Source organism: Nematolebias whitei, chromosome 22 (genome assembly GCF_014905685.2).
Source record: "Nematolebias whitei isolate Nwh7 chromosome 22, NemWhi1, whole genome shotgun sequence".
Lineage (NCBI taxonomy): Eukaryota > Metazoa > Chordata > Actinopteri > Cyprinodontiformes > Rivulidae > Nematolebias > Nematolebias whitei.
Genome location: NC_056519.1, coordinates 25,051,876 through 25,074,487, shown reverse-complemented (window position 1 = coordinate 25,074,487; position 22,612 = coordinate 25,051,876). Strand labels below are relative to the sequence as shown.

The 22,612-nt window shown below is 39.8% G+C and overlaps 1 protein-coding gene across 1 annotated transcript in view; it reads right to left on the bottom strand.

The window, feature by feature from the left end:
• nav3 (neuron navigator 3) overlaps positions 1-22,612 on the bottom strand; it is a 334,495-nt gene that overhangs the window by 93,328 nt on the left and 218,555 nt on the right. Inside the window, exons 8-9 of the mRNA XM_037696241.1 lie at positions 13,311-13,419; positions 928-1,161 (exon numbers count right to left, since the gene is read on the bottom strand). Coding sequence (XP_037552169.1) covers positions 928-1,161; positions 13,311-13,419 — 343 coding nt within the window. The remainder of the gene's footprint in view (positions 1-927; positions 1,162-13,310; positions 13,420-22,612) is intronic.

Here is a 22,612-nt window from a genome sequence, read left to right as displayed (position 1 = left end):
AATTATTTAATGGGGCATTTATTGGTACATTTATTTGTTTCATGGTATATTTATTTATTTTATTTAATGGGACATTTAATTAATTGTGCATTTAACAATTTAATTGTATATTTAATGATTCATTAATGTATTAAATAATTAAACAATACATCTAATTATTTAATGGGGCTTTTATTGGTACATTTATTTGTTTCATGGTACATTTATTTAATCCTTGACATTTATTTATTTAATTTAGTCACATTCCACCCTCCATAACTAAATGCACGAAGGTCAGCAGCCTTCATAAACGCCTCATGACGTCTTATTTTTGTATTCTGTCAGTTCACTGAAAACCCTCAAGGTTTATATGAATGTGTTATTCGAAGCTTCCCATTCAAGGTTTGAAAAACCTCAGGCAGCCTTGGTGGCTGTCAGCGGAACATTTGTACCGATGAAGAGAGGAAGATAAGCGAGGCCTTGGTGACTGAATGAATTCACAGGTAGGAACGTTAAACTCTGAGCACTGAATGGAAACTCGTCACCTGTCAAGAAAAAAACTTGAATGTCGTGTTGCAATGAGTGCAAACTTTGTGAACCCAATCTTTTATACGTGCGTTCCTTCAAGCAGAAACATGCCTTTCTTTAACAAAACAGAAAATTTGTCAAGATTGCAGATAATTTGTTAAGTTGCAGCTTGAAAGAAAGGAAATATTGAATAATGTGAAGCGTTTTCACAAGGTTGATGAATCAGCTTTCACAGAATTGACTCAGAAGAAGCTCTCACCTGCTGCTGATCATATCCATCTATTGGATTATCTCTAACGCCCATACTTTATGTAACATGTCACCTTCATCTGCTTTCATCATTCAGAACCTCTTAGCTCGCCTCTCCTAGCTCCGCCCCCCCCCCCCCCCCCCTCGCCCCGAATGATGGTCTACACAAACCTGGAGGAGTCCGAGTGCCCGCTGTAGCGGCCTGCGCTGGTGCCAGCACCCGCTGTGCTCGATCTGGGCGCAGAATATCCACTTGGAATGGAGGGGGCGTCGCCCGCCTGGAGACGGGGGGGTTGTGATTGGCCGAGACGCCATGCCATGGGGGAGGAGCGTGCAGCAAGGGTGGGTAGGCTCCGCCCATTGACCTCGGTGGTTACAGTGGTGTCAAAGGTTGTTTCCAGAGTACTGTGGACACAAAGGGTTGAGAGAATTAAAAAACATATTCTTACACTTTGACAAATCTAAGGTGTGCCTCTTTTCAAGCATGTTCAGGATTAGAGCATGATGAGGAATGATAATGTTTAGCTGATTTTATTAAACCTTGCTAAAAGGCTCCATTGTCACACAAACTCATGAGACGCCATGTGCTGTAATAGCAATCAGAGTATGTTTTGTAAATCACTCTCAGCTACTAACAAACCAAAGTTTAGCTCAGTATCTGTAAAAGTGACTGAGCTGTAGCTGTTTGCTCAGGTCATCTGTGGAAGCCTGACTCCAAACATTCATCAGTTGTAGATGTTCATCCAGTGATTACTTTCTGAAAGTTTGGTAAAGTTAAGTAAATCAGAATGTTGGCTAAATGAAGAGGAGGAAAAAAGGTAGCAAAACACTAGCTGTGGACTAAAATAAGAGCCAAATGCTAAAAGATCAATGCTAGTTAAAATAAAATAAAACACTTATTAAAGGTAGTAAAATAGCATAAACACAGCCAATAGCTATAAGTGACAAAAATAAAACTGAGACGGCTTTACTGAAGCAAAAGAAAGCACAACACCAGCTAAAAGTTAAAAAGAGAAGAAAAAAATAGCTAAAAATAGTAAAATACGGCGAACTAAAATGCTAGCTAAATGCTAACACAAGCTATGCTAATTAAAAGGGAAAATGTGTATTAAAGCTGCCAAAATACAAACTAAAAGTAGCAAAATTGTAGCTATAAGCTATAAGTAACAAAATTAAAAAAAAAAAAAAAAAACACTGGCTAAAAGGAGCCAAACAGTTACCTAAAGTAGCTAACTGCTAGCCAAACACAGCGAAAAACAAGCTAAAGCAGCTAATTTTAGGTCAAAGGTAAACATGGCAAAATGCTGGTAAATGCTAAATGTAGACAACGCACAAGCTAAATAACAAAACAAAAATTAAAGTTAAATAATAATAAATAAAAAAGAAAACAAAATTCTAGCCTAATAATGCTAGCTTGGAGCTAACAATGCAAGAAAACAAAAACAGAGCGAGGCACTACAGCAGATTTTCATAAACAACGTTTCTGAAGGAAACAGAGATCTTTAGATACATTTTCTACATAGTTAATTAAAAAAAGGTATACAATTACATCATAGCAGGGATGTCCTGAATGAGCTGAACATGCTTGACATAACTGATAAAAGTATGCTGACACGTCCAAAGAGGTTTGTAATAAAAACAAACACCATCATCACAGAAGCAGCATTCCCACAGAGATGAACTGTTTTCATCTGCTCTGTCCTAAAAACAGCTGGTGAGCACAGCTGCAGCAGCCTGTTCACAGCCTGTGGTCTCTGGAGCGCCCTCTGCTGGAGAACCGCGCTCACTGCCTCCAAATATGAAAACAAGCCCAGAGGGAAGCTCTGGTTTGTGGCTTCAAGAAGCATCAGCTCATTTGTATTCCACTCAGAAACAATCACACATGGACGCAATAACAGCTTATCTTCTAATGTAACATCAGTTGTTTTGGAATTGGAGCATAAATGATCTGTCATTAGCTCAGAACATATTTGAAAATAGTTCAGTTTATTGTCTATTTGCAACATGCAGGAGGTCAACACAAGGTCAGCAATGCAATGAAACGCTCAAGACGAGAAGAAACGTCTCGACTCGCCAAAAAAAGAAAAGAAAGAAAATCAAAGCATGCAACAAAAATACAGAACAAAGCACCAAAAAAGTGAAAAAGAAATACAACATCTACAAGGTCCAAAAGAAAGACATACTGTATAGTATACAAAAAATATATAGTAAACAATTAATTAACAATTAATTAGTAATTAGCCCTCTACCTACTGGCTTTCATCTACAAATATGAGCAGAAAGCAACTAATGCCTTGTTTATTAGAATAGAATAGAATTCAACTTTATTGTCATTGCACATGTCACAGGTACAAAGCAACGAAATGCAGTTTGCATCTATCCAGAAGTGCTTAGCAAGAAATAAATTGGTAGATATATATAGTACAATATACAGTAAGTTGCTTTGAATATGCTACAGATATAAATATATACAGGTTGTGAGTGTACAGACTATGAACAGGTTATAATATGAAGGGGTATAAACAGCTATATAAAAGAAAAATATATATAAGTATGTGAGTACTTATGAACAGTAGATGGTAGATTATGTGTACTGTAGTATATAGTATATCTTTACACAATTCTGTTTGATTTGGGAGTACAAATAATTTACAACAAAAAATAAATAAATTAGTATTTCTTACAGCCACCACTTTTCATGGAATAAAAAAAAAAAAAAAAGATAATCTAATTTTATAAATGGAGACCTTTCAGTCAAACATTGTAAATTGCATTACTGTCTTATCTCATCTTGTGCAAGAACTCAGGTCATATTATGAGATCTTGTGCTCAGAGTCTTTCAGCTGCTTCAAGTTTGTTTTATACACCAGATGTCCTTCCTGACGCAATCGGGGCTTGAACCTGCAACCTCAGGATTATAAAACCACAGCACTGACCACCGACCCACCACAGTCCTCAGAGTAAGTGTTGTAAATAACGCTCAGCTACTACCAAATCAAATTTAGACTTAGTATCTGTGAATTTAGCTGAGCTATAGCTATTGTTGTGATTCTTGAGTTAAGCTTTCTGTAGCGTCCATTTTGAATTGTACTGACTCCAAAAGGTAATCAAATGTAAGTGTACATTCACTGTTTACCTTCTGGGAGTTTCATTAAAATGTGTCCAGTGGTTTATGATATATTTTGCTAACAGACTGACAGAGTTGACTTCAATAGTTAATGATTAAATAAAACACTTGGCACTCAGAGTATGTGCTGTGTACAACACTTCGCTGCTACAATGCCAAGTTTTAAGTAAATATCTGTAAAATGTACCAAGTTAATGCCATTTATATGTTTGCTAAGATCCCATAGCTGTGGCAGCCATCTTGAACATCTGTCCAGTGGTTGACAATATATTGGGTTTGTGGGAGGACAAGCCTGCTGCAGCAGACTGGCCTTTCTTAGGTGTTAAATTCAATATCTTAAAGTATAACAGATAGCAGGAAGGGTGTGAGGTTAGCCGTGAGTGTGCATGTGTGTGTGCATGGCGATGGCACCGCATTCACGACACGTGTCTGAGACCAGCGCACAGAGGCACCCTGAATACCACGTGATCGTGCTGGGATAAATGATGACTGCCGATGTCACAATGAAACACTGGCAGATGTGGAAATACAGACACCAGTTTGCCACCATGTGTAAATCGACACCAGTTAGCTGCTGACGAGACAAACTGCTGTTTCAACTTGGCACGCTACCTGCAGGCATGTTAGCAGAGAGGGCGACGAATCGGAGCATGGGGTCAGGAGTGAGGACAGCATCAACTGTCACACCCTGATGGTGCTGGGGTGGAACTTTAATAAACTACATGTAATGGTTTCACTGGGGTTCAACACCCACAGAGTCAACAAGAGTTAAAAACTCACATTGTCAAAAGAGTAGCTAAAAACAAAAAAACTAGCACAACCAAAGCTCAAAGTTGAGATTAGCAAAACAGTAGCTAAAAACTAAAACCCAGAATAGCAAAAAGCTAAAATTAACCAAATAGAAGCTAAAAGCTAAAATAATCAAAACTGCTAAAAGTTAAAGCCAGTGAAACTTTAGTAAAAAGCAGAGCAGCTAAAAACTAAAACAAGCACAACAAAGGCTAAAAGTTAAGAATAGCAAAAAAGTAGCTAAAAGCTTAAACCCTTAAAAAATAGCTAAAAGCTTAAATTAACCAAATAGAAGGTAAAATAATCAAAACTGCTAAAAGTTAAAGCCAGTGCAACATTAGTGAAAAACAGAGCAGCTAAAAACTTAAACTAGCACAACGAAACAAAAAAAACTGTAAATAAAAGCTAAAATTAACAGGAAAGAAGCTAAATTTTAAAATTAGAAGATTAGTATCAAAAACTAAAAGTAGCAAAATTGTAGCTAAACCTGAAAAAATTTGTATCAAACTTCAAAAAAACCTCAAATGAACTAAGTTGTAAAATTCTCTTTCATTTTAGTGAAACCAAAATAGCTAAATCATATATTGTCTCATCAGTCCCCACCATGTCTCCATTAGAGGAGCGGTGGCTCAGAGGTTAGAGAGGGTGGGCCTGCGATCAGAGGGTCGCCTGTCAACCCACTGTTCAACTCTCGGATTGACACCATCAAAATGTGGGTGGAAAAGGTGAAACACCCACACCTGCCTCCACCTTCATTTGCCTCACTCTGGGCCCCTGAGCAAGGCCCTTAACCCCCCAGGCGCCTTGGATAGCAGCCCACTGCTTCACATGTGCAATGGGAAAAATGCAGAGAATTAATTTCTCCATTGGGGATTAAACAAGAACAATCACCGACAGGGTGAAGCTGTTACATTCAGATTGTCTCGTCGGTTTGAGGATCCCGTGAGACTAAAGTCAGACAGTGTTTGCTGAGCTGGGTTCATCCTCGAGGATCACGTTCTGTCTTCACACTCGGTGCTTTTGTTGTTCTTCCTGATGCCAATCAATAGCATTTTTCTTTTTTGAGGACGAGAAAACAGCTGTGGGAAATGAACCGTGGAGGTCCATGGAGCTAAAACAGCTGGGAGACGAAAAAAAAAACGAGTTCAGCGACAGGCAGAGGACGTTTAAAAAAATCTTAAACTGTTCTTTTAAATGGACGATAGAACAGTAGAGACAAATAAGTGGTACGCCGATGCTAAGGGATTTGAAAAGTGCACGCTTGTACTGGTAGTTATCCAAATGAGTGTTTTTCTGGACTGGTATTGAACAGGCCATGCATGTAAACCTTAATGTTTGTGGTGCAAGATATTCAAGTGTGTAGGAGTTACACTGTGGAGAAGAACAGAGGTAGTTTTTTTCTTCTTCTTGTCTGAGGCAGCACAGAGTGATGGATCCTGGTGATTTATCCACGACCAGGTACAATGGTGGAGCCACGGCAGTGGGCAACGTAGATTACTCTTCAGCAACTCCTATCATTTGTGGAAACTATAATTTTAAGCAATATAAAACCTCGAAAGCATAATTTCCTCAAATGATGGGGTGGTGGCAATTTTGAATTTCGAATTGACAAACCAGTTTTTGAAAGGAAACTTTCTCATGCCTAGATGCAGCCTCACAACAAAAATGGACGACTGCACCTCACTTATTTTTCAAGTTGTCATGCTCACAACATGAATGGACAGAAGAATGGAGGGTGTTTCTGTGGACTCGTACGGTTAGGCTGTCATAAGAAATAAAACCAGTCTTTGAAAAAGTGACAAATACAAAACACTGAATCAATCTTAGTGCACCTAAAGATATGAAATGAAAAACCTTCTTGCCTTGAGGTGGTTGCAGGGAAAGCCAAAAGAGTCACAAATGAACATGAAAAGTGTAAAACAACTAAAACAACATGGTTTTCTAACCCCACCGAGACTACACCAAAATGTAGTGGGAAAAAATATAAAAAATCAGACTCATAAAAAGATAATGTGGTTGGTTCAGCTTGTTTGTTTGATAGCAGGATAATTTCAAAAGTTATGCATAGATTAGCATTTAATAATTTCAGCAGAAGTAGGGCGAGGTGCAACTTAGAAGATAATTAGGACCTTATTCACATGATCACTGGACGTTCTCTCACAAATTATTTGGATTTATTTATTTTTAATGAACTGCTTGGAGCTTGAAAACTCCAAGTCTCCATGAAGCTCAATCCTCTTGAACTCAAAAGCCAGTTCAGCATGACTTCTCTGTTTTATTCATTATGTTATATATGTGGTAATGTATTTGTTATCTCAAGATAAGGGATGCTTAATTGTGATAACAGGCTTTTTTTTTTTTTTTACTTAGACAAGCTTGTTTTTCTTTTGTTACCAAGAAATATTTTATAAATGACAACTAAACAAGAGTACTAGTTCATCAGACTTCAGAATAGTCATGCTGGCAACATGTCAAATCTGAAAATGTCACCATTCAGTATGTAGCTTGGTATGAGGTCACATCCTGGTATGCGGGTCGTAGTTTGGTATGCAACTTGAGAGTCACAGTTTGTTTGATACCTCAATACAAGAAACAGTTTGTTACCTACCTCAGTATTAGGATCACATTTTTGTACAAAGTATGTATCTCAATATGAGGGTCATGGTTTTATATGTACTAGTGCCGCAGTTTGGGTGTCCCTTGGTATGAAAGTCATGATTCTGTACGTACCTTGGTATGAGGGTCATAGTTTGGTATGTAATTTGTCACGAGCAGCACAGTTTTGTGTGTACCTCATTATAAGTATCACAGTATGGTACGTACTTATGTATAAAAGTCAAAATTTGTTCCATACCTTGCTACAAGTGCCACAGCTTGGTATGCAAGTTAGTATGAGAATCACAGTACTTTACATGCTTTGGTATAGGAGTGTAGTATGACATAGTTGGATTTATGTTCATACATTTTTCACGAGTTCCTCATCTTTCTGACTGTGTAAATGTCGTGCGTTGAGTTTAACAGAAATGCGAACGAGAGACGTTATTATCTTTGACCCATCAAATGAATGCGGTCATTTATTTGCAGAATCAAAGTTTAACATCAAACATTTACATTAATTTGGCAAAATATGAAAACAATAACAATTTCAAGTTCACAGAAAGTGGACAATACGGAGATTGTCCTCACTTCTCAGCAGAACAACAGACATCAATCACACGGCGGTGATTGAGAACTTTGCTTCAGATATTTCTAAAATATCTGTAATGATTTTAGGAGAAAGGAGAGTTTTAAGATGGAAAATTGAGATTTATCTTACAGAGAGATGTGTGAGGGAATTAATCTGTTTGACCAGAAACGTCATTTGAGAGCTTTTTGATTGGTCGATGGACCAGAAAAGAGGTGTGGTTTGTGATGTAAGGTGTTATCACAGTCAAGGGCAGAGAATGAGATAGTTTAAAAACAGACAGAAAGATTATTGGAGAAAACGAGACTTCGTGGAGCCTCTACTCTGATTATCTGCTGTAAAGATTAAACATGACATTTCTTCTCAGTAAACATTTTAGTTGACCGAAACCTGACTTTTAACACACTTACAAATTTGCTCATTGAAGACAGAAAAATCAAGAAATGCATATTAACCTGATTTCTTCTTTGAATGAGGAATAAAAATCATTACTTACTGTTTATGTAAATAAAATGAGTAGTTCTCTTCAACCTGTAAACATTGAGTGAACTAACACAATTTGATTATCAAACATTTGTAAAATAGTAATGATCATAGAGAATTGTCTTTTCTACTTGATTACTTCAAGAAAGAAAGTCTCCAGATGGCTCAAACTGTATTTCTGGATGCAGATCAACGAAATAACAGTCTCTGTCCATCTGGTCAGTTTTGACATGAGATCAGGTTCACTACAAGGAGTCACAGTTATGACCTCAGTTTTTTAGGTTCGATATGTACTTCAGTATAAGGGTCACGGTTTGGGTGTACCATGGTATGGCATCACGATTCTGTACGTACCTTAGCATGAGGGTCACAATTTGAATGTCCCTTGGTATGATGGTCACAGTGCTGTGTGCACTTCGGCATGTGGGTCACTTTGGTTTGTACCTCAGTATGAGGGTCACATGTCCCTTCATAACTTGGTATGGGGGTTAAAGTTTGGTACGTAATTCATTATGAGTGTCACGGTTTGGTTTGTACCTCATTATAGGCATTGCGTATGGCACGTACTTATATATGAAAGTCAAAATTTGTTAAGTACCTTGCTATAAATGCCGCAGTTTTGTATGCAAGTTAGTATAAGAATCACAGTTCATTACAAACCTTGATATGAGAGTCAGTTTATTACAACCTCAGTATGAGGGTCATGGTTTGCTATGTAGTTTGGTATGATAGTCATGGTTCTGTAGGTACCTTGACATGTGTCATGGTTCTGTGTGTACTTCGGTATAAGAATCACAGTTTGGTACGTACCTTGGAATGAGGGTCATGAGTCAATATCTACTTCTACATGAGGATCATGTTTCGGTACATACCTCAGTCTGAGTATTAGAGTTTAGAAGTACTTCGACATAAGGATAATGATTTGGTACATACCTTGGTTTGAATGTCAAGGGGATAGATAGGTTGTATAAAAACAAAAACAACCCCCCGCCACAAAAAAAACACCCCCATTACAGGTGTCAATGTAACAAAACTGTGAATGCCAAGGGGGTGAATATTTTTGCACCACACAACATCTAATAAATATCTGTTTAATGTCTTTAATGTATTTAGACCAAAAAATGAAGGCGTGCTCCCATCTCACAAACTGATTTGTTGGCATCTAAACAAGTGTCAAGGAAAAGATACCAAAAGCAATAAGGACAAGGTGACAAGTTTGACAGTCATATCTGCTACAACGTATCAGAGCTTAATTGTCTGAGGTGATCCAAAACTTCATGATTACAGCAAATCTTTATCCAAGAGAGACATTATCATGGCCTGACCAGGCTCTTGTCATGAGCTGAATTCTCATGGATTCTCTCAAGATCACTTGACATTCAGAATATAAATCATTCAACACAGGAAAACAATATGTTCCTTTTTTTAATTAAATCTAATGGTAGAAAACGTCACTGACTCATATTGTATCTGAGGCTGATGACACCTCAGGTCTCTCTTCTAAATGAGTCTCCATTGGGATTAACCTGTATAAATAAAGGTTGACTGAATCTGGTTTTGGCACCTATTGCTAGTATTGCTCCAACTAATCCGAACAACAGCACACAGGCATCCTCACACCTGATCCAATGCTAACGTGTGGGCCTGATAAGGCATTTTCCACACACCACGCTGACCTTCCTCATGCATTTGATGAATGTAAATGAGAAATCCATCGAAAGAGAAATCTGTAGGTCTTATTAAACGTGGTGATAATATGGTGGTACTGTATTGATCCTGCCTGGCTGAGACTCCTCAGAGGAACAAAGACAGAGAAAACAAACACACAGACACACACAGAGACTGCCATCTGTCATGGCTGACGGCAGCCTGGTCACCATCTTCCCCTCTAAATGGAGCAAAAGACACAATATAATAGACTGAGGGAGAAGGAGAGCGACAAGGAGTGAACCTTTGCCCAGGGAGCAGACAAATACCAATGGTTTGGAATGAGTATTTTCCTAACCTTGCCTTTTCACTTTTTATTGTTGGATTCCTCACGATGCCACTGGACCACCAATGGGACAATATTTTAAGACTGTCAAAATTTTAATATCATTGTATACAATATAATACAATTTTGTCAATTACGGAATCAATATATGGCTTCCATTAAAGCTGCAAAATGTAACTATTATTTATCTCAGACCACGACAGATCAGAATGACCCTAAGAGATTTTGGAAAACCATATCTCTTTCTGGCAGCATTCGCTCATCTGATCTGCCTTCACAAGTAATTGTTGACTCTATTCCTGTGTCAAATTAGCATGGGGTGCTTAACTGTCTCAACAGACATTTCGTTGCCTCCTGTTCCTTGTTAAATATAGTTTCCAAAAGTAAATCACTCACTTCATCTACAAGTCAAACCTCAGTAAATCATGCATTCTCTTTGCCACCGTTCTTTGTCAGTGAGGTTACTAAGCTGTTAAACGATCAGGAGTCTAGAAAATCTGCAGGCCCTGACAACCTCCCTCCATATTTTTTAAGGCTAGCTACACAAATTATAGCAGAACCAGTGTCCTACATGTTTAACCAGTCTACACAACATAATACTGTTGCAGATGCTTGGAAAACAGCTTTTGTGCTACCATTAGTGAAGGGAGGAGACCCCATTATACTGAACAACTATAGGCCAATTTTCAAATTGTATTTTAGCTAAGATCTTAGATAAACTGGTAAATATTCAAATCAAGAAGTATTTGTATTATTTTAACATGTTATCTTCCCACCAATCTGGCTTCAGGAAACAGCACATAATAATGACCTTTAGCACTTTGCTAAAGGTTTTTAATGATGTAGTTGAAGCACTGAATGCTAAAGATTACAGTGCTGCACTTGATAATGTAGATCATGACATCTTATGTCGTAAGTTCTCAGAAACTGGTTTCTCAGATCACACTGTTGGGTGGTTTTCTAACTATCTCTCAGATCAGAGCTAATGTGTTCAACACAACGGTACTGCGTCTAGCTATTTAATGATCACTAATGGTGTGTCACAAGGCTCAGTTTTAGGACTCAGTCTTTTTACAATTTATATAAATAATATAGCTCATAACATTTCTGACGCCTCCTTGCATCTCTATGCTGACGATACAATTGTTTATTGCCGAGCTAACATAATTGCCAAGGTTTTCCCGCTTCTACGGTCTACATGTGACATCATTCAGTCAGACTTATTCCATCTCAAACTGGTGCTAAATGCTGGCAAAACCAAAGGAATGTTGTTTTCAAACAGAAAGCTGGTGCCAGCAGTTTTTCACCCATCTCATCCCTGCTTGGTGTTCCTATTGAATTCTTACAAATACTTAGGAATTTTAATCGATGCACACCTCTCTTTGAAGCTGCATATTGAAAGCTTGATAAATAAACTGAAATGAAACTGGATTTCTTTATCAGAAATAGATCTTGCTTAACTCTGAATGTCTGGAAACGCCTTGTAACCACTACCTTCCTACCAGACATTTATTATGGTGACATTATTTACATGAATGCCCCTGCTGCCAGCTCCTTGCAGATGTTGGATTCTGTCTACCATGGTGCTCTAAGATTCATAACTGGTTGTAACTACCATATCCATCACTGCACTCTGCACCCATTGGTCAGTTGGTCATCGCTATCTACACATAGGCTCTCAAACTGGTACATTTTCATCTATAAAAAACTCCTTGGTCGGCTACCTTCTTATATCTCCCCCCACATGTCATAACATCAGTGCAGTTACAGCGTGCGGTCTCAGGGATTCATTACCTGCAGTGTCCCCTCAATGCGAACTGAACTTGGCAAAAACCCTTTTCTTACTCTGCTCCTATAACCTGGAACACCTTGCAATAAGATCTGAAGATATGGATTTTGATTTCATTAAGGAATATTAAACATTTGATTATGTCAGTGGAAATATCAATACAAATATGCTATTGTTTTAGTATTTTACCTTGTTTTATATGATATCTTGATTTGACTTTTTATAACTTCTTTTATTTGATTGTTATTGCTTTTTGATGAATTATTGTTGTCTGTACTTTATGTTGTCTGTTTAAAACAGGTCTTTTGAAAATGAGTCAGAGTGAGAGAGTCAGAGATTCTTTATTATCATTCGCACCTCATGTGGTACATGTGGTGGATTGAAATTATGTACACAGGGTCCCAGTTACATCCAACAATAAAATGTAAAAGAAAAACAGTAATAACATCTAAGATATGAACTAAGAAAAACATCAACTAAATATACACTAAGCACTCATAACATAAAAACATTAAGTCATTACGTCGAGTCCTCGTGACTCAACGAGACTAACCTGTATAGATCAAGGTTGAATTGTAAAGCTGGTGAGGAAGGTGATGCCCGATTTAGATCAATTCATCCAACATGGAGGAGATATTTATATTGTATCTGATTAATAATGTTCATTTATAAAAGACGTGGTACCTTTGCATTTTAGTTGCAGTTAAACCCCCTAAAATTTAAAGTCTTTGACTCGGAGCATAAATTGTTCTGAATCTTAAGTCAGACAAAGAAACTTAGCAGAACGCCAAAGTGTTTTAGCAAACAGGAAATATATTTACCTTCATGCCTTGTCCACACGGGGACACAGTTTTCACCAAAATTACCTTTTTATTTGTTATTTCTAATAATATAAAAAGTTTTCTTGTGGATGCAAGGCTCAAAGGATAAAAAACTGTTATTGTGTAGACGACCCTATAAGACAAAGTTCTGTCAACTCCTATTAGAGTACTTTTGCTATTTTGTATGGTACGCTCAATTTGGCAGTTGTTCCATCACAAACTGCAGGTGAAATTCTTTGATTACTGCCCGCTCCATTGTGTTAACCAAGTGCACCAATGAATGGAAGTAACAATTGTGGATGTAAAACACACATTACAGTACCATTAATCTAATCTTAAGTAGTGGGCAGTTGCATCTGTTGGCCTACCTGTGGCTGATCTGTGTCCCCCGTAGACTGGACATGGTATCTTCCAGGTTTTGCCGCAGGTCAGCGATGTTCTTCACTGTCCTCATACGTCTCGTCTCAGGATCCTCTCCTGCTGAGACACATTTTGTTTGATTTACTGAAAAGCTCGAAGCAGACATAGCGCTCAAACACACAACGGAAGAGAGAGTCAGGGCGTCAGACATCCAGGGATTTCATTGGGTGTCAGGGAAAAGAGTGATGAGCAGTCACGACGACAGGAAGCCAGTGTTGACAGTTTAGAGCCCAAACAGTAAAAGAGCCTGTCAGGCTGCACTACATGCACTTCTTTTTACTTTTTTTCATTTCATGCACTATTTTTCCTCCAGGCTGATGCAAAAATGTCATGTCCTGACAGCTCATGATCTGTCAGTCAGTTCAGGACACTGTCTTGTTGTGAAAGCAACTTCTGTCAGAGTTCCTGGGCTTCTCTGAGAGGTGCTCTGGAAAACACAACTGCCTCTCTGTCAGACCCAACAAGAGAGAAAAACTAAACCAGATCTTTAAATTTGCTCATTTTCTTAGATCCTGATTTACAAATAAAACTTTTCCTTGAAGCATTGAAATGAGAGATTCAAACAGGGACATTTTGAGCAGTATTTCAGAACAGCCGTCAGACGAACCACACCAAAATATCTGCCTGTCTGATCTAATTAAGCCTCCCTGCTAGCTTGTTGAGCTGGTTAATATCCACAGGCGGGTACCACAGATTGTGTAATTAATAAGTGGTTTGAGACAGAAAGGATGGCAGCCGCTTGGCTTTCTAGTTTTAAGAAGCTTTCGGAGTCAAAGCATCTCCAAGGTAAAGATGAGTAAAACCTGCAGATGTGAGAAGGGAGGATGTGTGCAAGACGTGTGTTCTGCTTGATAATATTTAGACTTTAAGCAACAGGCTACTGAATGATGCAGCAAAATGGGTTAAAGGAAAATCACAAGAAGGTGTGAAAAGGCTTTCAGAGAATCACAACCAGCGCTGGTAAACATCCTTAACATTTTGCTGACAAAAGCAACTGTCTTGCTCTCCTGCACGCTCAGTAATCCAGGTAGAAAAATCTGACAAAGTGAAGTCAGGTCCTCTGGACAGATAAAAAAAAACTAAAAAAAAACTTGTTGAAATGTTTCATCTTTTATCCAAAATATTTCTTCAGTCTGAGGAGCTGCAACAAACTCAGTCTTATAAATATCTCCTGCTCATAGTGGATCAACCAGTTTGTTGCTGACATCCAGAACTGGCTGTTCACATGATAAAGGAGGATCATCATCTTAACGACCGTGAGCTGGACTTTCAACGCAGTCGACAAAATCTTTTCAAAAAAATGACAGGGTCCTAGAGAGCCCTAATGTCCCGCTGAGATGCTGCAGGATACATCATAGACCTGTGGGGGGTGTTGGAGCTAATGTGTCGTTTTAAACCCTTCCCACACTCTTGCAATATTCTAATCAATGTTTATAAAGTCTAAACACTCTAAAGAGCAAACAATGTCATGATTTTAGCTCTCTGCCTCCTCTCTGCCACGCTGCACTCAGCCACCTGCAAGCAGTCTGGGCCACGTCCACTTCTCTGCTCTGCACGGAGAAAGAGCTGATCAGCTGCAGCAGGAAGCTTATCCTGCAGTAAGGGCTGCACAAAGGCAGGAGGATGCTTTTTCTGCAGCTGTGGGCTGCACAAAGATGCAGCAAGTGCTAATTTTTTTTAAAAATAATTTATTTAAAATTCCATTTTGCTGCTCATCCATCAATTAGCCAACTGTGTGTCAGGTAAATGGACTGTACTTATATAGCGCCTTTCTATCTTATTTCAAGACACTCAAAGCGCTTTACACTAGAATCTGTGTCCTCATTTACCCATTCATACAGCACTCTACTAGATCTATACAAAGCTAATTGAACAAATCATTCTAAAGAGACTAATCAGAGCTTTATCACATTCATACACTGATGGGACACACATCAGAGACAATGAGGGATTCAGTGTGTTACCCAGGGACACTTTGACATGTGACTGCTGGTGGATTCGAACCCCCAACTCTCGCATTGGAGGACGACTGCTCCAACCACTCAGCCACAGCCGCCCCCTGTCATGTCCATTTTTATTTTGAAAAACCACAATAGAGGGAGTCCGCGATAAACGAACCATGAAGTACTGAGGGTCTACTATAATTGGATTCATGATAGCAGGGTTTCTGCTTTTTGGCATCGGCGGGTTCCTATATTATCAGCTTTTGAGGATGATAGTGGCAGCAGTTTCTGTCATGACAGAACTGCCAAATCTGTGTGAAGGTTTGATTCGTGCTAAGAGTACTCAAAATCAGCTGATTTACGAGCTAAACCATAAGATGGCAGTGATTTGTGAGAATCGCAGGCCATCTGCGGCTTCTAGGACTCGCCAGCATGTTGGAGATGACCTTGGAGGAGGCTCATAGCACGAATCAGTGTAATGCCCACAATTCTGGCCATTTTGGATCTGAAAAGTACCAACAGGACTCAAGGCTGACGACAAAAAAAAACAGTCTGGCTGAAGAAAATCAACAATTGGGGCTTATGTGAATCTGACTCCCCCGTTTGGCCTCGAAAGCAGGCGGACTATCAAATTTCTTCTGGGTTATGTGTAAACTAAGGAAAAAGCTTTGTCTATCGTAAAATGTCTTCAGTTGATCCAAAATGCTGCCGCCAGAGTCTTAACTGGAGTTAGTAGGAGAGATCATATCTGTCCAGTTCTATTTCGTATAGGCTTTGCCCTTTAAGGCTATCGCTAGTGGGTTTATCCCTTCGTTCGCAGCGCAGCACTGAAAACTTTAGTCCACGCCCACCGGCTGTGTGGGCCCCACCCCCGGTCCGTATAAATTACGGTGAGACCGGGCAATCGGCTCCCATTTTTTCTTCAGCCAGCTAGCTAGCACTGTCAGAAGAACGAAGAAGGAAAAGATGTCCAGCTTTGACCGGCACAACCTTTGCTAAGGATGCCTGGGTCTCCGCCATGCCAACCTCCTGCTATCCCGGTGAGCTCTTCCTCCCCGTTCCATATTTTCCTAACAGAGCACTTCGTTCTCAGACTCCACTTACTTGTGGTTCCTAGAGTTCCCAAAACCAGAATGGGAAGCAGATCGTTCAGTTATCAGGCTCCTCTCTTGTGGAACCAAATTATGAGGCTAACACATTGTCCAGTTTTAGGGCTGGGCTGAAGACTTTCCTTTTTGATAAATCCTATAGTTGGGGTGTGCTTGGGTTTCCAGAGCTGTCCCTTAGTTATGCTGTAGGCTTAGACTGCTGGAGGACAAACTGACCATAATCCCTCACTCTGCTACTGTCTTTACTTACTCTACTCTACCTGTTTGTAATTATTTCTATCTTAACATGTTCTTTTTGTCTTTCTTCCTATATAAAGTACACCTGGACCTGCCATTCTGTGTTTGTGTCTCCTTCCTGTCCTCTCAAACCTCACCTGCTAGAAGCAGATGGCCACTTGTCCTGAGCCTGGTTCTGCTGGAGGTTTCTTCCTGTTAAAAGGGAGTTTTTCTTTTCCACTGTCTCCTTTGTGCTTGCTCAGGAAGGAAGACTGACGAAGTGAAGATTCAACACAGTCTGCTGCTTCCTTAGATAGAGAACTTTTACTAACTAGCTTTTTATGTATGTGAATGTTTTTGTACAGCGCTCTGAGACGACTTCTGTTGTGACTTGGAGCTACAGAAATAAACTGAATTGAATTCCCTTCCGGCAGCACGGTGGCGCAACTGGTAGAGCCTGCTGCCTCTCAGCGAACAGGTCCCTGGTTCAAACCCCGGTCCAGGGGCCTTCTGGGTGGAGTTTGCATGTTCTCTCCGTGCATGCGTGGGTTTTCTCCGGGTACTCCGGTTTCCTCCCACAGACCAAAAACATGCATATTAGGCTGATTGGTAACTCTAAATTGTCCCTAGGTGTGAATGAGAGAGTGAATGGTTGTTTGTCTCGTTTGTCTCTATGTGGCCCTGTGATGGACTTGCGACCCGTCCAGGGTGTACCCCGCCCCTCGCACAGTGATTGCTGGACATGGGCACCAGCGACCCCCGTGACCCAAAATGGAATAAACGGGTAAAGAAAATGGATGGATGGATGAATTCCCTTCCAAAGAAACAAAAACCCACACACCAAAGCAACATTCACTCTCACTGTCAGTTTTATATCATGTCTTCCCTGCAACTCAAACCTCATCTTACCGGGGGCTCTTTGAGAAATATCCAATTACAATCCCATTACAAAGTGACACAGAAAGAGCCGGTCCTGGATTCTGTTGTGTGTGGACACTTCATGTTACACTGAAAAGCAGCCCGAGGCGTGTGTGTGCATGTATGAGCAACTGCAGAGGTCTCACCTGCACAGCGGGATAGCTGGATGCAACTACACTATCACTCCTCTGTCACATAAATAGTCACGTTAGTGGCGTAACGTTAAAACCATTAATGCCAAACCACTACATTAAAGGTGTCTGGGTTCAAAGTGTACGACAGGCCAGAGGATATTACCCACAGCAATTATCTTCTGCTAAAAGCTACAGCAGACAACAAACAGGATACTTTCTAAAGCACTCTACACCAAAACAAAGCAAGTAGGCAAATTCAGATGACAGAGGAGTTGGAAGAGTGGAGAAAAGCATTGTGTTTTCAGTGATCCATGGTGGCAGCCATGTTGCTTTGTAGCGTAGAGTTGGTTATGTAGAAAGCCAACAGGGTTGTACGTTTGAGCCCTGGAAAACCCTCGGAGGGTGTAATAAACAAAGTTCAACATGTCTCAGCGTTTGTAGTTAACACCACCTGTGGACGAACAGGTTACTGTTCTGAGAAGCTAGGCTTGAGGGTTTAAAAAGAATGGACCGCGGGCCATTTGTGGACCTTTGGAATTATTTTGTGTGGCCCAAGACTCCAGTTTAAGAATGGTTTAATTTTGGCCCACATGTTAAGAGGTTGATACAGATGTACACCTGAAAATTCATCCATCCATCCATCCATCCATTATCTTTTACCCGCTTCTTCCATTTTGGATCACGGGGGTCGCCAGTGCCCATGTCCAGCAATCACTGTGTAAGGGGCGGGGTACACCCTGGACGGGTCGCAAGTCCATCACAGGGCTACATAGAGTCAAACAACCATTCAATCTCTCACTCACACCTAGAGACAATTTAGAGTTACCAATCAGCCCAACATGCATGTTTTTGGTCTGTGGGAGGAAACCAGAGTACCCGGAGAAAACCCACGCATGCATGGAGAGAACATGCAAACTCCACCCAGAAAGGCCCCCGGACTGGGATTTGAACCAGGGACCTACTCGCTGCCCATCTGTAAAGTCATTTTTTATATTTATATAATTATATTAGGGAGTGGTGGCACAGAAATTAGAGAAGGTGGGCCTGTGATCGGAAGATCACCGGTTCAACTCCCGGTACCGACAACATCAAAATGTGTGTGGGATAGGTAAAGCACCCACACCTACCTCCACCCTATTTGTCCCACTCTAGGCCCTTGATCAAGGCTCTTAACCCCCACCATCTGCTTCTCTGGGCGCCCTAGGTAATAGAGTTGCATTCAGGTCCAAACAATCCAAATCGACCCAGCCCCAGCCCCAGCCCCAGCCCGTAGCCATCATTTCCGAACCACACCCATTTCGACAAATTAACAGTAATTACAGGTCCGATTATGAACCCCCCCCCCCCCCCCCCAACATTTTTAATTAAGCTTTGACTGGTTATAACTATAGTTATTAACAGTCGGCAGACGCGCACAGCTGAGTTAAAGGGGGCAGAAGATCGGAGCTGAGGACGTGTTTGTCCTTTCATAGCCATCAAAGTGCATTAAATCCCTGTTTCTGCCTGCATTCTGCATTATTCACACACGGACCCTGCTCTGGCATGTCGGATATTTTGTGATCTCACGTGTTTGGGGTCGTCGGCTGCGCGCATCCACTGAGTGCAGCAGCTGAATGAACATCCATTTGGGCTGATGGATCGCTGGCAGTAGTCCATTTGAAGCTTAACTGAACTTTTTACCTCTTTCACGGCTGGTCAGCACACAGTGAAATGGTCGCATGCAGAAGGTGAATGTATGGCAAGCCAAGTTGCCAAATAATTGAATCGTCAGCCGCGCATGTCTGCTGATGCAATCAAAAGCCCGACACCGACCCGGCCCGCACATTAATTTAGCACACTATTATGGACCGTCTCTGCTGTAATCCAGGTCGGGCGGGGCCGGGCTCCATGTTCGGGTTAGAAATGACAGCTCTACTAGCAGCTCTCTGCTCCACACAGAGTGCTGTGGTAGCTCGGTGGTCTGTGGTTGTGTAAGGAAGGACATTCAGCGTAAAAAAAAAAAAAATAAATATATATATATATATATTTATTTATTAAGTTTAACAGAAAATGGATAAGAAAAAAATTAAATGTGCAAAATTCGGCACAATTCCTACCAGTTGCTATAATTATTTACTTATTATTATTTTTTTTTCCATTTTCATGGTGCAAGGCACAAACTTTTACTTATGTTTACCAAAAAAGTAGACTTCTGGATAATTATTTATAAATTTGGTTAAAAATGGCAAGTGTTTGCAAAGAAAAGAAGTGCAGAAGATTTATTCATGGATAACTGTAAATTGAACTTATTTTGCACTTTTATTTCTAAGAATAGACTGAAATCTATTTCCAAGCACACAAAAAAGACTAAACTCAACAAACAAAAGGAATTGAATGCTTTTTTTAAAATTGTATTATTTTAAACAAGATAAATACATATTTAATATATAATATATATAAGGGCAGCGCTTCACACGAAGATGCAGCCTCCGTACATTTCCATCTACCCTTGTTGGACGGCTGCACTGGAGTGTACTGTGAATTCACTGTTCTTAACTGTACAATGACAATAAAGTTGATTCTGAAATGTTTTTGAGGGTTTTTATGTTTTGCATCTACAACAATTTAAATATGTTTACAAAAATTAGGATACTTTTGCCCTTTTGAAAAAATTTTGTTGAGTTTTTAAATAAAAGTTGTGAAAAAAGTATACTTTTTGAAAGTCTTAAATTAAATTTAAATTTTGTTGCCTGTGAGTACTTTCATTTTGACAATTGTGGCTCGCTTATTGTTATGTGCTTCGGGCACATTAGAATTATTTTTGTCTATTTTTTGATTGTTTTGTTTATAGACTTTAGTTGAATGATCTTTTGTTAATATATTTTGGAGTTGGGATAATTTCTTATTTTTTGTAATCAGTTGATTACGTTAATTTACGGCGCTGTTGGTCCGCCTATAAATAGTCTGGGTTTCGACATGTTAGAGAGGCCCGTTTTTTTTCCACTCGCTTCCGCTCGCTCCACCGCCACCGGGGCGCGTCTTGACACGGTGCGCGCACGTCTCCAGTTGCTGTAGGCCGCAGCTGACGTCTCCAGCTTGCCATGAGGTAGTTTCTGCTAGACCTTGTTTGTTTGCTTTTTTTGTTGTTGTTGCGATTTTGGCCTGGTGGGACCGGTTGTCCTGTTTTCCATCTTTCTTTTGCATTTAGAGTTTTTTTGCTTTAGTCCGATACAAGTAGGGGCTTCAACGGCCCTGTATAGGGTTGGCCCCCTGCTGTACCGTTTTGTTCTGTTTGATCGGCTCACCAGCTCCAACTTCAGTTAATACTTTTGGGGTTTTTTTTTTTTTTGGGACACGGGAAATTGAGGGCATTTAACTCTCTCTCTTGTTTTTTTCTTCACAGAGAATCAAAAGCAGGTGAACCAACCCAAAGACCAGGAGAGTTTAAGAATAAAATATTTTGTTGAACCCTCATTTTTTTTGTCTCGTGTCCTCAAATATCTTGTGCCCTTTGGTGGACGTAACACTTATGAAAAAGTGTGGACACTCCTGGTTTTGCATTTTTACATTAGCGTTCAGTTTTGCGTTAAGCTTAAGCCAAATAATTAAATCGTTCTGTTCTTTAGACTTTTTGTTTGACAAGGACTGGAGGACAATGTTAGAAATTCAAATTAGATAAATAAAACAGTACATTAAGGCTTTCTGATTATTTAATTAAATAGTGAATAGCAGTTGACATGACCCTGCAATGTTCCGTCTCTGTATCGTGGACGGTTATTGTCTGTTTAAAAGAAGTGGCGAACAACAAAAACAACAAAGTAGATTTTAGCATTCGCTTCATTTTTATGTTATACTGAATCATGAAACCGAGCTAAGCACCAAACCGTGAATTATGCGTACCATTACAACCCCATCATGCCCAGATCGATCCATGCTTTGAGACTTTGTGTTGTTGAATGCATTGCAGCAGTTTAGCAGCACATCAGGGTTCTGTTAATACAACAACTGCTCCTTTAGGCAAAAACTGCCTCAATTAATGGCTGAGCACTGAAAGACAACTCTGACTGAAGAGGTTTAAACGGTGTCAGATCCATCTGGACAGATATCTGAAACACGTATGAACACGTGTGTAAACACACAAAAAGAAGCACCTGCTGGAACCACACATGCCATAAAGCAGCCTGCGCACATAAACACTTGCAGTAATGAGCTATTGATCACAGCGGCCGTGCGCTTCACAGGCAGTGAGAAAGGAGTGGTGCCTTTTCTGTGGGGAAAATGTTGCTTTCCCACTATGTGACTGTCAAGGTGCTGCATCATACCTCAGCTGAAAGGAAGCCCGCACTAATCTGCTCAATGCTAAAGCTCATTATGCAGCTTTTTATTTGCTCTGTTCGTACACTCACAACAGTCATCACTAATGTGAGAACTGCTTAAGAAACATCACTCTGCATGAAGGGTGGATGAATAGATGAATGCATCGATCATTATCCACTGGAGGCCATCAGTGTTTTTAAAGAACAATAAATGAATGTAAAATTCTAGAGAAGCTGCAAACACCCTGATCATGCAGGTACAGTTCACCTCCAGGAAGAACAGCCTCAGATTTTCTGTCAGAGGTGGATCCAGTCCGATGTCGGTCACCTGACAGCAGGTCGAGCCGCTGTGGTCAGGTGCTGACACTTCATGGATAAGCAAAGATCAGCACGACTTTTTGGTTTATTTTCTTAACAGATTCGGTGAAAAATTAGTTTTAATGAAATTGAAAAAAAAAAAACTGACAATGATCAAATACAGTAAAATAATTAAAAAAAAAAATTTGTTTAAAAAAAAACGTATGAGACACATTCTATTTTAATGTTATACATGTATATTTATACTTATAATTCATATAAACACACACAAAGACACACATCTATCTAATCTATCTACACATACAAATACATATATA